This window comes from Maylandia zebra, linkage group LG13 (assembly GCF_041146795.1).
Source record: "Maylandia zebra isolate NMK-2024a linkage group LG13, Mzebra_GT3a, whole genome shotgun sequence".
Classification (NCBI taxonomy): Eukaryota; Metazoa; Chordata; class Actinopteri; order Cichliformes; family Cichlidae; genus Maylandia; species Maylandia zebra.
The window spans coordinates 23,021,607-23,034,651 of NC_135179.1; the positions used below are offsets into that span (position 1 = coordinate 23,021,607).

At 39.8% G+C, this 13,045-nt stretch overlaps 1 protein-coding gene across 1 annotated transcript; it reads left to right on the forward strand.

Moving 5' to 3' along the window:
• The first annotated feature begins 54 nt into the window (after positions 1-54).
• On the forward strand, positions 55-8,873 carry LOC101466554 (calpain-2 catalytic subunit). Its single transcript, XM_004559788.5, has 21 exons — positions 55-1,297; positions 1,430-1,499; positions 1,675-1,793; positions 3,030-3,163; positions 3,262-3,430; positions 3,533-3,616; positions 3,723-3,808; positions 4,133-4,207; positions 4,644-4,804; positions 4,899-5,068; positions 5,163-5,174; positions 5,313-5,524; positions 5,673-5,709; positions 5,894-5,959; positions 6,035-6,092; positions 6,177-6,241; positions 6,359-6,427; positions 6,520-6,598; positions 8,201-8,317; positions 8,402-8,460; positions 8,546-8,873. The coding sequence occupies exons 1-21, from the start codon at positions 1,061-1,063 to the stop codon at positions 8,567-8,569; spliced, it is 2,103 nt and encodes a 700-aa protein (XP_004559845.1). The 5' UTR covers positions 55-1,060; the 3' UTR covers positions 8,570-8,873.
• The last annotated feature ends 4,172 nt before the right edge of the window (positions 8,874-13,045 follow it).

The following is a 13,045-nucleotide window of genomic DNA, read 5'->3' on the forward strand; positions in this document are numbered from 1 at the left end:
GGAAATCTGTATTGTGCCTTCTTCCTGTTTTTGTCTCTCATGCAAAACTTTTGGTTCAAAGTAGCTGCAACAGGGAGCTCAGTGCAGTCCCACCCTGTGGTAAATAATAATGAATTATTATGTCTGAAGGCTATGCTTGTTTTTGACGCTCATTTTCCATGTTATGTTTATAAACAAGACAGTGTAAACACAGCGGTTAGGGGTTTATGATGCAACGTTCATGAGCTGCTTTTGCTCCAGTGTTGGATAAGATTTAAGATGGAAATCGTCTCTTAAAAGAAGTCGTATGTATTCAGGTGTCTGTTTTCCTGCCTTTCGCACATGAATCGTGTTCTGTTAAAAGAGAAAAAAACAACAACAACAACTCGTGCCAACAGCTTGCAGTCAGTGTAACTCCTGATCAAACTGACTTCAGGAAGTGTTTGACTAAAGCTTAACTTTGCTGTGCTCTGCATGGAGGATGTGATGAATAAGAGTATATGTTTACACGCAATTGGATCTGTGCATCAACCAGGCTTAGTGTTGCAGTGTCATTTAGATCCCAGTTGTTTTCAAGCTCAGTTTGATGGTTGCTTCATTCTATATGTTTTTAAGAGTCCCTTTCACAACTCTTAACTATAGTTACCACATGTAATCACGCTTGGAGAGAAAACATCTCTATTTTTTGGGTTATGGTACTTCTATAGATTATTACAGAATGTGTAAAAGTCCAAATTTAAAGTGGGAGGCATACCTATCTCCACCATACATACAGATGAGATTAAAATGTAGGATAAGAATGTCCCTTGGGTGTAGTCCGTATTTGTCTTTCAGTTGTGGTCACTGCCATATTAGTGCAGATTTGCTTAGAGCTGCTGTTGGCTGCTGTTTGCCTCACCTGTCCTAGCAGCCCCACCCTATTTGTCACCTGACCCCGTGTTCCAAGAACCTGAGAGAGCTATAAAGAAGGCTGACACAAAGGTACTTCGGATTGTGTTCACCTGGCGAAAGATTTGTTCATCAGTGAAGCCTGAAAGAAAGGACAAAGAAGGACATTTACTGCGACCGGATTCTTGTGACGATGACATCTACAGCAAGTCGACTGGCCCGTCAGCAAGACAGGGAATTGGGCATTGGCACCAACGCACAGGCAGTGAAATTCTACAAGCAAGATTATGAGGCTCTGCGGCAGCAGTGTCTGGAGACCGGCCACCTGTTTCAGGACGATCGCTTTCCTCCTGAGCCTAAATCACTGGGCTACAACCAGCTGGGACCATACTCATCAAAGACTAAGGGCATCGTTTGGAAGAGGCCAACGGTAAGAGGCCAACAAAGCAAACAATCATTTTTAACACAAACATATCATATTTACAAGATTTTCATTATTTTATTCATTAATCTAATTATACTGTACTTCCCATTACTGAAGGATGTTTTGCTTTCATTGCAGGAGCTTTGTTCCAACCCTCAGTTCATTGATGACGGCGCTACAAGGACGGACATTCGGCAGGGAACTCTGGGTAAGTGATGACAGCTCAATAATGAGGTGAGCTGTGTTTTTTAGACATTTGTGAGTAGCACCCACATATTCTGCAATGGTTGTTTGTTGGTTGCAAAGCTGCTACGCTGTTGAGACCAGCACATGTTGCCCATGACCTCAGGGCATGTAGTCATATATCTGTCCTTACCGTGCAGGTGACTGCTGGCTCTTAGCTGCCATAGCTTCTCTGACTTTGAACCAGGACATTCTGGCTCGTGTGGTGCCTCCTGACCAAAGCTTTACTGAAGGTTATGCTGGGATATTTCACTTTCAGGTCAGGAAACTTTTGCTCCACTTGCTAATTTTCTTATCTGGTTTTGTTAATAAATTCTAAATACAATTACACTTTTGGTAAGAAGTGACATACATATAATACTAATTAGATTACACTCTGCGGTACCTTGTGGCAGTTCAAACAGATTTGTACTGTCATTCAAAGCACTTCAGTTAACTTTTTTGACCAAAGTGCTTATTCCCACCTCTGCCAACTACTGAAGGGAAGATCAGTCCAGATGTGACTGCATCGATACAAATGCTGGTATTGGTATCAGATTGATACTAGGATCAACACTGTTTATATCCTCTTAGTTCAGTTTATAGCCAACTGTATGGTGTCAAATAAATTATGATTTACTTTTGGCTATGAAAAAAATATACCTTAGACATACACTATTAAACATGTCTGAACCTTTTTGTGCTGACTGTATATGTTATTTATAGCCTATTTAAACAACAGAGGTTGAGCCAAAGACCTTGTGAAACAAGCACATTTACATTCAGTGTCTAAAAAAATTGTTTGTGTTTTGTGGATTACTATTTGTAAAATTAACTAGTATAAATCACAAAGATTTAGTGGTCCTTAAAATGTCTTCAGAATTTGAAAACTAATGATGATTCATCTCATAACTCTCAGCACGCAGATCACCACTACAGTTCCCTTTTTAATTTGAAAGTATCAAAAATACTGGCTCCGTATTTACTTGCTATCAGATCGGCACCAAATTTTGCAATATCACACAGCACTAGTGTTTGGATAAGTTTTAACAGGCCCCAGCGCTTACTACGTGTCACAATGTTGACAGTGTTGACAACCTGAGGGCATGTCCAGGTGATGCGCTTGCTAACACCCCCCCCCCCCCCCCCCCCACACACACACACACACACATACACACATATACAGTAAAAATGTATGAGAAAGCATTTAGAGAAGTTACTTATTATCTGCCTAGTTAGATGATAGAATAATCACCCCCGAGGAAAAAAGTCTCCTTGCACTTTTACAAGACGAGTGTGTATTTAATGTTTTCAGAGGTTTAGGGTGCTTTGGGTGTGCAAACAGACTAGGAAAGTGTTTTAAGAACCTGTCCGTTCACCAGATCATGTATAACCTGTCACTAAGAACCGACCAGAAGCTCGGGTAACAGTGCTAAGTTAACAGTTCAACAAACTTGATCTCAAAATCTTGTTCATTAATAAAAAAGCACTCACACTTATCAATGTTTTCTATCAGTTCTGGCAGTTTGGTGAGTGGGTGGATGTGGTGGTTGATGATCGTTTGCCCACCAAAGATGGAAAGCTGCTGTTTGTTCACTCAGCGGAGGGCTCAGAGTTTTGGAGCGCACTGCTGGAGAAGGCCTACGCTAAGTATGGATAGCTCTTCATATATTTTTTTGCTTCATCATAATGGCGTGTATGTGTACACATATACATTTACACTACCCATGTTCCTTTGTGCCTGACAGGGTGTATGGCAGCTACGAGGCTTTGACAGGAGGAAACACTATTGAGGGTTTTGAGGATTTCACCGGAGGAATTGCAGAAACATACAACCTAAAAGAGGCTCCAGCAAATCTCTTTCACATTATTCAGAGGGCCCTGAGCCTGGGTTCACTGATGGGTTGCTCTATTGATGTAAGTCTTATTTGCATCATGATTTGCATTACAGTTTGCACATAAGCATGACATCAGTCTGATAGACATTATCACACTGGATTTAAATTTCGCTGTTTTCAGATCACCAGTGCCTATGAGTCAGAGGCAGTTACATCTCTAAAGCTTGTAAAAGGACATGCATACTCTCTCACCGGTGCAGAGGAGGTACGCGGATTATATAGACTGTGAACTGGTATTCAAATTAAAAAAGAAAACAAAAAAAAAGCGTGCACTACATTGGATTCCTATTAAATGTGCTTTATTCTTCAAGGCTAATTTTAAAGGGCAACAAGTGCAGTTGGTTCGCATCAGGAACCCGTGGGGTGAGGTGGAATGGACAGGCCCTTGGAGTGATGGGTGAATATTTATATTTTGTACATATAAAGGTTGTGTGAGGAGCTCAGAATATAGCCACTGGTTCTCTACATTGATGGAAGTCAGTGGCGGTGGTTCGGGACATGTGATTTGGATCCCACCTAGATGCTTCTTAGGTGAGATGTTTCTGGCAGACACAAGGCAACCTTGAGATATTATATCTCTCAGTTGGCCTGGGAACACCTCTGTGCACCAGGAATAAGTTAGAGCTGGATAAGTGGCATGGATGGATGCTTGGTTGGATGGATGGATGGATCATTAGCTACTATTTATTAATACTAGGATTCTTCCTAATACCAAAATTAGATCCAGTGAATGGAGCCATGTCACTGAAGATGAGAAGTTGAAGTTAAACAATGTGGCTGAAGATGGAGAGTTCTGGTAATTCTACATGCTTCTACATTATACTGACTGAAAATTACAATTTTATGATAATAGAATAATATCAAAAAGCTCTTTATGATCAAAACTGCTTTAAAAAAGCCTTCATTGAAGAATCGTGTAAAAGTTTCTAAAACAAGCCAAAACGATCAAAAGAATGACAAACCATCCAGGTATTATGTTGCAAAAGACATCATCTCAAGTTGAGTTAAAGCTGGACTGTATGTAATACCACTTTGAACAACAACATAGAAAGAAAAATATTTTAAAACTGTAATCCTGTTCAAGCTGGTCAACTACTTTCCGATAAAATGCTGCCACCTTGTGGTTTCCTTAAATCGTGCAGAGGTTTTGGACAAAAAGTACCTTTAACATTAAGACACATGCTTTAAAAAATGATCCGAATATTATCTTAAGGAGAAATTGTTCTTCTCAGGATGTCCTACTCAGACTTCATCAGGAATTTCTCCAAGCTGGAGATCTGTAATTTGACCCCAGATACACTCACTAGTGATGATGTGGGTCACTGGAACTACTGCCAGTTTGAAGGGATGTGGAGGGTCGGCTCCACTGCTGGCGGCTGCCGGAATCACACAGGTTAGAATGAAATCAAAAACCTTGTATGTCTGAATAAGAACTCCTTTCATGGTCCAGATTATAAAAATTATTATTATTTTGACTTGCTGTCCAGCCACATTCCCATCCAATCCTCAGTTCCTGTTGCGTCTAGAGGATGTGGATGATAATCCTTTGGATGGGAAGCACGGATGCACCTTTCTGGTGGGGTTGATGCAAAAGGATGGACGACGGCTGATGAAGGTTGACCCCAACCTCGAGACAATCGGTTTTGCCATTTATAAGGTACCTTAGCTTCATTTCATATTGCTCATAAAATCACATACTTTTTTTGACAGCTGACAAATTTTCTAAGATATATTTGTTTCCTTTCTTGCAGGTTCCAGATGAGGTTTGTATGTCTACTTTCCTTTAACTCTTTCCTTCTCTTTTAAGCTGAAATTTGAAAAAGAAAGTGGAAATCACAAGAATCACAAACATAGCTCGACTGATTGCATTGAGAGGAGCCTGACTTTCTGTATCTGTTCAGTACAAAGGTTGCAAAAATGTCCGCCTTGGGCCTGACGTCCTGCTGCGTCAGAAACATGTAGCCATGAGCCCCAATTTCATCAACACACGGGAAGTGTGTGGCCGATTCAATCTCCCACCGGGAGAATATGCCATAATTCCCTCAACCTTCCATCCCCACAAGAACGGCAGCTTCATTCTCAGGGTGTTCACAGAAAAAGAGGCTGCAACCAGGTATCTGTAATGTGACAAGCAGAATAATTCCTCAGATTTCAGCACTTTACTTTCTACTGCCACTGAAGTTGAAAAGCAAAGCTAAAGCTAAAAAAGTAAGCTTTTTAATCAGAAAGACTGTGCTAAAGGTGTGTTTCTCTTTCCTCAGACGACTGGAGCAGAAAATTGATGCTAAGATAAAGGAGGTAATAATGTGATACCTGACAGCTGTTCGTGCATAAAATAAAACTGCTTTTTTGAGACTTACTTTTCTTTCTTCGTTACATCTGAAACTGAAGCATATATGCCATCCTGAAACTTAAATGCTTAACATTCATGGTCCAAATTGATCAGTTCGTTGTTTTTATCTTCTCTGTTTTTCTCTCACAGGACAAGGTATCTGAAAAGGATGTAGATCCTCAATTGAAGCAACTCTTCAAGCAGCTGGCTGGAAATGTATGTTGAGGGACATAAGAACCTTTTATTACTGTTATTTGGCTCTGAAGTTAATGACTGCCACTTTTCAAACAGAACACGGAGGTGTCCGCCTTTGAACTGATCAAAATTTTAAACAATGCAGTTTCTCAGCGTGAGTACAACAAAAGTTTAAAGCACTCTTTTTTTTTTATGAATTAATAGTTGGAGTGAGAAATATGTTGTCATTTTCCTGCAGGGTCTGACATTAAAACTGATGGATTCAGCCTTGAGACAGGTCGCCTTATGGTCAGTCTGCTGGATGTATCCTATTAAGGAGTCGACTGCAATTTTTTTTAGGTTTAAGTAATCGTATAATCTGGAAGTTAAAGTACATAAATAACTGATGGTGAGCTTCATAGTAACCTTGACATTGTCCAGAAAGATGAAAGTGGGAAGTTGGGACTGATGGAATTCCAGTTGATTTGGAAGAAAATCCAAAAATACTTGGTGAGATTTAAATAGTTTCAAATCCATGCTGCTTATCCTTGAACACATCTGTGTATATGTTAACGCAAGGCATGGCTTCTTGGCTCATACAGGAGATCTTCAAGAGTCATGACACAGACAAATCTGGTACCATGAGCTCCCATGAGATGAGAGATGCTGCCAGTAAAGCAGGTAACTTTAACCATCCAAAAAGTCCCGCTTTTGTCCCGTCAGTCCACAGAATGTTTTCCTAAAGTCTCGGGGATCATCAAGATGTTTTTGGCAAAAGTGAAACGAGCCTTTGTGCTCTTTTTGGTCGGCAGTGGTTTTCTCCTTGGTACTCTCTCATCGATGCTATTTTTGCACAGTCTCTTTCTTATTGTTGGATCATGAAGGCTGACCTTAACTGAGACAAGTCACACCTGTAGTTTTGTTGTTCTGGGTGCTTTTGTGACCTCCTGGATGAGTCCGTGGTCACTCCTGGGAAATGTCACCGCTGTTCCAAGTCTTCTTCATTTGTGAATAATGGCTCTCACTGTGGTTCACTGGAGTCCCAAAGCCTTAGCAGTGGCTTTGACACCCTTTCCAGACTGATAGATGTCAATTACTTTGTTTCTCATCTGTTCTTGGGTTTCTTTTGACAATGGCATGATGTTTAATAATGAACACTTATGAACATAGATTCATTTTAGTGGCCAACAGGTGCATCACCTTTTGACTGCATTAAGTCTGACCTTACAGAAGTTTGTGGATTCAAGTCTTATTTAATGGTCCCAACAGTCAAAAAGAGCATAAAGAGAATGCTTTAGGGTGTGACTACACTGTCACTCCTTGTGGCATTGTGGCTATAGGATGATATACATATTAGAAACTGCCAGGTCTGATATGCTTGTGAAAAACCAAGAAATTCACATTTCAAAAGTTGATTTTTCTGGGTTTATATTGTATTTGACTACTGAGACTTACACAAACAGACAAAAGCATGTGTGTGCATATTAATGTTTATCTGTGTTTTAATTTGTGTGACATGGAAAAGAAGTGATAGAACTATATTAGCCAGTTAGGGGACTGCCGCCTTGTATGTACTATTCAGGTGTACTGTTCCACAGGAACTAAACATGCATGGCTGAGGCTGTGTAACACGACTCCTAAGCTATTGTAGAGTTTACGTATATATGAAATCTTTTCAACACTGTACTTCCCCAGCATCAGATCTTCCTCAAATATATGGAGATAAGATTACGGTTCCCTGGATATGTCCACTTTTAAAGTTCTGTCCGGGGCATCCGGGTGGATTTTTGAGATTAATGAAAATGTCCCGGTTTTTCTATGGGCCTACAGAGGACCCATATGTGTGACGTCATCGACAAGCTGCTGCTTTGTGAGTGGTTGTTCTGCCTCACAGACGGGACAGAGCGCGCCTCTTTAAAAGTTTAAAAGATGCCAAAGCGCAAGTGCAGCTTTTCAGACGAACTGCAAAAGAAATTTCCCTTGTCCCGACCCAATACTGGTAATTTTTCTTATACAGATAAGGCCTTATTTCTGTACCATTATTTAATTCCAGAGGTTTTTAAGTTATTTTTTTGCACTTGTTGACTTGTAAATGCCTATATGACATTTTTTATTTCACCATTCATTAACAGCACACAGAAGGCATCGTTTAAATATGTTTTTAAAATTTTTCTTTAAGCAAACAGTATTATTAAAGTTCTTCATGACTGGGCCAAGTGTCCTCTTTTTTGGAAATCAAAATATGGTCACCGTAGATAAGATGGAAATGTTTTTGTTTCCCAGGGTTCCAGATCAACAGTGCTGTGCTGAGAGCTGTTGTGAATCGTTACGCTGATGCTCAGTATGCCATACACTTTGACAGCTTTGTAGGCTGTCTCTTTAAACTGGAAATGCTCTTTAGTAAGTGTCACTAAACACAGCAACATCACTTCTACATGTTTTATCGCTGTCTGAAATTTATTTTTGTCTTTGCTGCTTTACCAGAAGTGTTTAAGACCCTGGAAAGGGATGACTCGGGCAAGATTGAGCTGAACATGCAGCAGGTGTGTAGGAATATAACAAAGGCTGCTGGTTTTTCAGCACTTCTCATTCGGGCCGCTAGCTGCATAATGTTGTTTTTTATTGCAGTGGCTGTGCCTGGCAATCTACTAGCCCTGACAGCGACACAACAAGGACCCCTTTCAGATGTGAGCACAGAGAAAGATCAGCTGATCAACAGAGAGTTCCTTTATTTCTGATTTACTTTTCACACAGTATATTCCAAATGCTAAAGTCCCTTTGGGCTATACTATGACTGACATGTATAACATGCCATGTTAGTTGGTTTTTCTGCAAATATTTCTGTTCAGTAGGGAAAAACTTGGTAGTCTTGGTGGGTATTTTGCTTTTCATTTCTTACAACTTCTGTCAAGCTATAAAAACATGTTAAAAATAAAAAATAAAACAAACTAAGAAACTATGGCATCTGCACTCTTTTTTGTTACAAGTCAAATGTTTAAATTACTCAGCAAAATTCAGAAGGTGGTCTGTGACTGAAACTGCTGAGCTGGAACAAGTTTTCTGGCATGCAAAATAAAGGGTGTGGTGACAGGTGAACTGCACATATGACACTCTCTCACAACAAGAGAGATGCAGAACAAAGTGGCTGCACGAGCTCCTCTGAGATGCGAAATGCTGTCGAGAAGTGCAAGATTTCACCCTTTTTGTTTCTCTACCATTGCCCTAACATTTAAGAGGCTTTCAGAGATTGGAAAGGTCTGAAAGAGTAAAGACTGAAGCAGTCAGGTATGTTTTGCCTTTGTTTTTTTCCTCAGGTTTCACAATCAAAAAACCTCTGAATTACATAATTGTGGCCACTACACTGAAGCAAATCCCACCATTGACTTTGACAACTTCCTGTGCTGCCTGGTTCGCTTGGAGTCTCTCTTCAGGGAGTTTCTGTCCTGATGATCATATTTTTGTCTCACTGACATGAGACAAAATATTTCAATGTTCACTTAACTTCAACAGACTCCTTTAAAACTTTGGACAAGGATGGGACAGGTCAAATAGAGGTGAATTTTTCAGAAGTAAGAACTCATCTGCTACAGATTTAATCATGAGTCTCTACACTGCAAAATAAAATACCAACCATCGTTGTAATTTGATGCCATATAAATAAAACTGAATTAAACTCAACTGAACTGAAGTGAATGGATGGATAGATAGTAACTTGTGCCTGTTTTTGTTTTTTAATCCACAGTGCATAAATGTTGTAGAGGACCTCAGCTGAAGAATTCAAGCTTGTGCTAAAAAGTCATATATATATATATCTACACATTTGTTTGTTTGTGTTTCATGCAACTCAATTAGTTGATGGAAACTTTGTGTGAGAATCTGAAGATTTTAAATCTGCAAACATAGCACAGTGCATTTGCTCAAAGAATCTTTATTCGGGTAAAAACAACAACAACAGTCAGTTGTTTCTTTTTCCACTTTTTGTCCTTTAAAAACTAGCATGAAATAAATGTGATGTTTCGAGGAATATGCTTGAAATAACTTTTCAATTTCACACTTTTGCTTTTTGTTGATCAGAATTAGGCAAATTCATTTTTGATGTAAATCATTCTTTCACTGTTACTTTTGCCTGGAAATTATGTCTCAGGTCTATATGACATTCTTTCCGTTTACTTTGACAGTTTGGTTTTGATGCCAATTCCTTTTCAGCATTCACAAAGTCGTTACGCAAAGTAAAACCATTCTCATCTGCAAAAAAAAGAAATTGGATTCACCTTGGAAAAGTGCTGACCACACCCGACAGCAACAGTACAGCACACTTGAATAGACTAGAAACTTAAACCAAGGTCAGAAGAACAATGGTTTTTGACCATGCAAGTGTGGAATTACTGTTTAGAGATCAAACCAAATCCACCCAGATGAAAACAAACTCTCCTGAAAAACAAATGTAAAAATTTGGAAATGTAATTCTAAAAGTGGGCCTGCATACATGCATCAAATAAGGCCCAGACAACTGCGACTGCAGCTTTAGAGCTGTATAGTCACTGTATATATCATATGTTCTTCAATATGTTGTAAATAATAACACTTATAGATTTTCATATAAAGTGGACCTGTTACACTTTTGCTTACTTTCAGCACCGTTACAACCATGGGTGCTAGAATTAAACTTGAGCAAAATCACAAATTACGAGGTCAGTGCACACAAAATAAATCTCTGGGTTACAAGGATGGTTTGGAGACCGTGGCAGTGACAAAAAGACCAGAGGCCTAGCCAGAGGTGGCAGAGCTAGCGATCAGGATGGACAAGACTGGAACTGAGTATATCTCAAGGACAGCTTCAGTTGAGCGGTTTGGAGAGAAAGGCTGAGATGTTTTGGACATGTGCCGTGGAGAGTATAGCGTGTGTAGCCTGGGAAACTAGTTGCCACACAGGACACAATAGCAGGAGTTCTTGAAGTGATTTAATGGCATACAGATAAGATACGAAAACAAAAAACACAAAACATCCAATGAAAAAATATGCCTGTGGCTACACACATAATCAAACTAATGCCAAACCAAAACCACGCGATCACGCGACACACTGGAGATTGCAGACTATGTCTTTCTACACATGTAAGGACATGGCGGTCTCTAGCACCTGCAGGTGCCGATCACTAATAACAACTACAAACATATAAACCATCTCATTAAAATGTTGCTTTATAACTTTTTTTATTGACACAACAAAGTCTCAACACATTCCAAGCACATTTACTAGGAACTCTGTCCGTGTCGTTGGGAGAGAAAGCCGACATCTCGCAGATTCTGATGCATTGGGTCCGCGCTTTGTGTTCACGTCTTTGTGTGGAATCAGTTTACCTGCTCTGATTTGCTGTTTTAGCTGTTTGGTGGTTGTAAAATCGATTTGAATTGGAAAATCGATTATTGAAACCCAACCCTCGTAGAAACTACTGTTCTTGGCAATTCTGCCGCCTCATGGCGGAGGTTTGTAACATCAAGTAAATGTACCTAACAAACCCCAAATTAAAACCATTTTTAAAAACCAAAAACAGATTCAAAAGAACATGATGAGAGAAAATGTTTACGGGCACTCTAACATCCCAAGAGAAAACCTATATATCTCAATTATTAAATTACATTTTAACCACTCGACTACATTTGGACCGTGGAGGTTGAGGATGGAGCTGCCAGGCCGAAGGAACAAGATGAAGAACACAGAGAAGATTCATAGATATAGTGAAGGAGGACATGCAGAAGGTTGGTGTGATAAAATGTAATGCTAAGGATAGAGTGAAAAACAGGCAGATGATCGAGTGTGGTGACCCCTAAAGGGAACGGCCGAAAGAAGAAGAGGATACTGACAAATGCCATACATACAACAGAAAAGCCCAGCAGTGTCAACCATGTTAGTACCCATGATTTACCAGCAGATGTCACAGTTCTCACAGATTTGGTTACCGGCTGTTCTGACGTGGGTTGTGGCAAAACTCCAAATATGCTTGCAGCAGCATGAAATATTCAACTCACAGAGAGCTATGCAGCAGCCATTTCCTGCCCTGTGTGGTTCAGGGTTGTATTTCCTCTTTTAAAACTTTGAGAGTGGCTGCTGCTGGCTGCCTTCAGCTCTGGCAGACAGGCCTTGCAAAAAAATGAAAACCAAAAGAAAAATCTCAGGAACAGAGTTTTCTGTGCTCAGTTCGATCACACCTTTTGCTAAACAGCTTCCCAACTGTGGGATAAATATAAGTCTTGTTCGAGACACAAATTCTGATGTTAGGCGTTGTACTTATTGCACACCCTGGCTTTTTGGAACAGACGTTAGTCCGGATGTGGGGCGGGACTCTTGACTCTGTAAACCACGAATCCACAGAGAGGAAGAGAGGCCACTGTGCTGCTGAAGCAGAGTATCTGCATTTAAAAATAGTGTCTGAGGTGCCATTAAAAGGACAGGCCTGACAAAAGCACCGTGCCCTTTATCTAAAAAGGATTAGAAAAGAAAAGAATGAAAAAGTTATCTACTGATACGATAAGATGCTGACAGAGAAAGTATGATTTACTACATGAGTTACTGAATGTATTGATTGGAGACTCAGTTTTCTTCTGGCACGGGTATGATTTTAAAGTACACAAAAACAAAAACTTTCAGTAAAGTTATTCTGACAGGACTGGAAGCCTTTTCAAATTTGCATGAATCTCATTTGGATTTTGTCCTGTTATTTGTGATTAAACACTACTGGGATGAATTTATTCATTGTAATCTAAATTAATCTTAAATACCTGGCTCTGGAGAGGAGCTTGTGTACTTGAACTTCCCCCTGGAATCAATTGTCCTATCTAGATCAAGAATACTACTTATCCTAATCTAAAAAAAAAAAAAAGTATAAAACATAAAAAATAAATGTGAACATTACATTTGTCTCTGAATTGCAGTGGGCATGTAAGGCAGTAGGGCAAAGAAAAGTAGAGAGATACTCAGTGAAGTACACCCTGTAGCCTGGACCTGTCGTTTTAGCACATTACTTGCTCAAAGAGTCATGGCGCAGGCCTCGTAGGGGCCAGTCAGGCCCCTCCTTCCTTTTACACTTGTATGTCATGTGCATATGATTACACTTCTTTTACATGTAG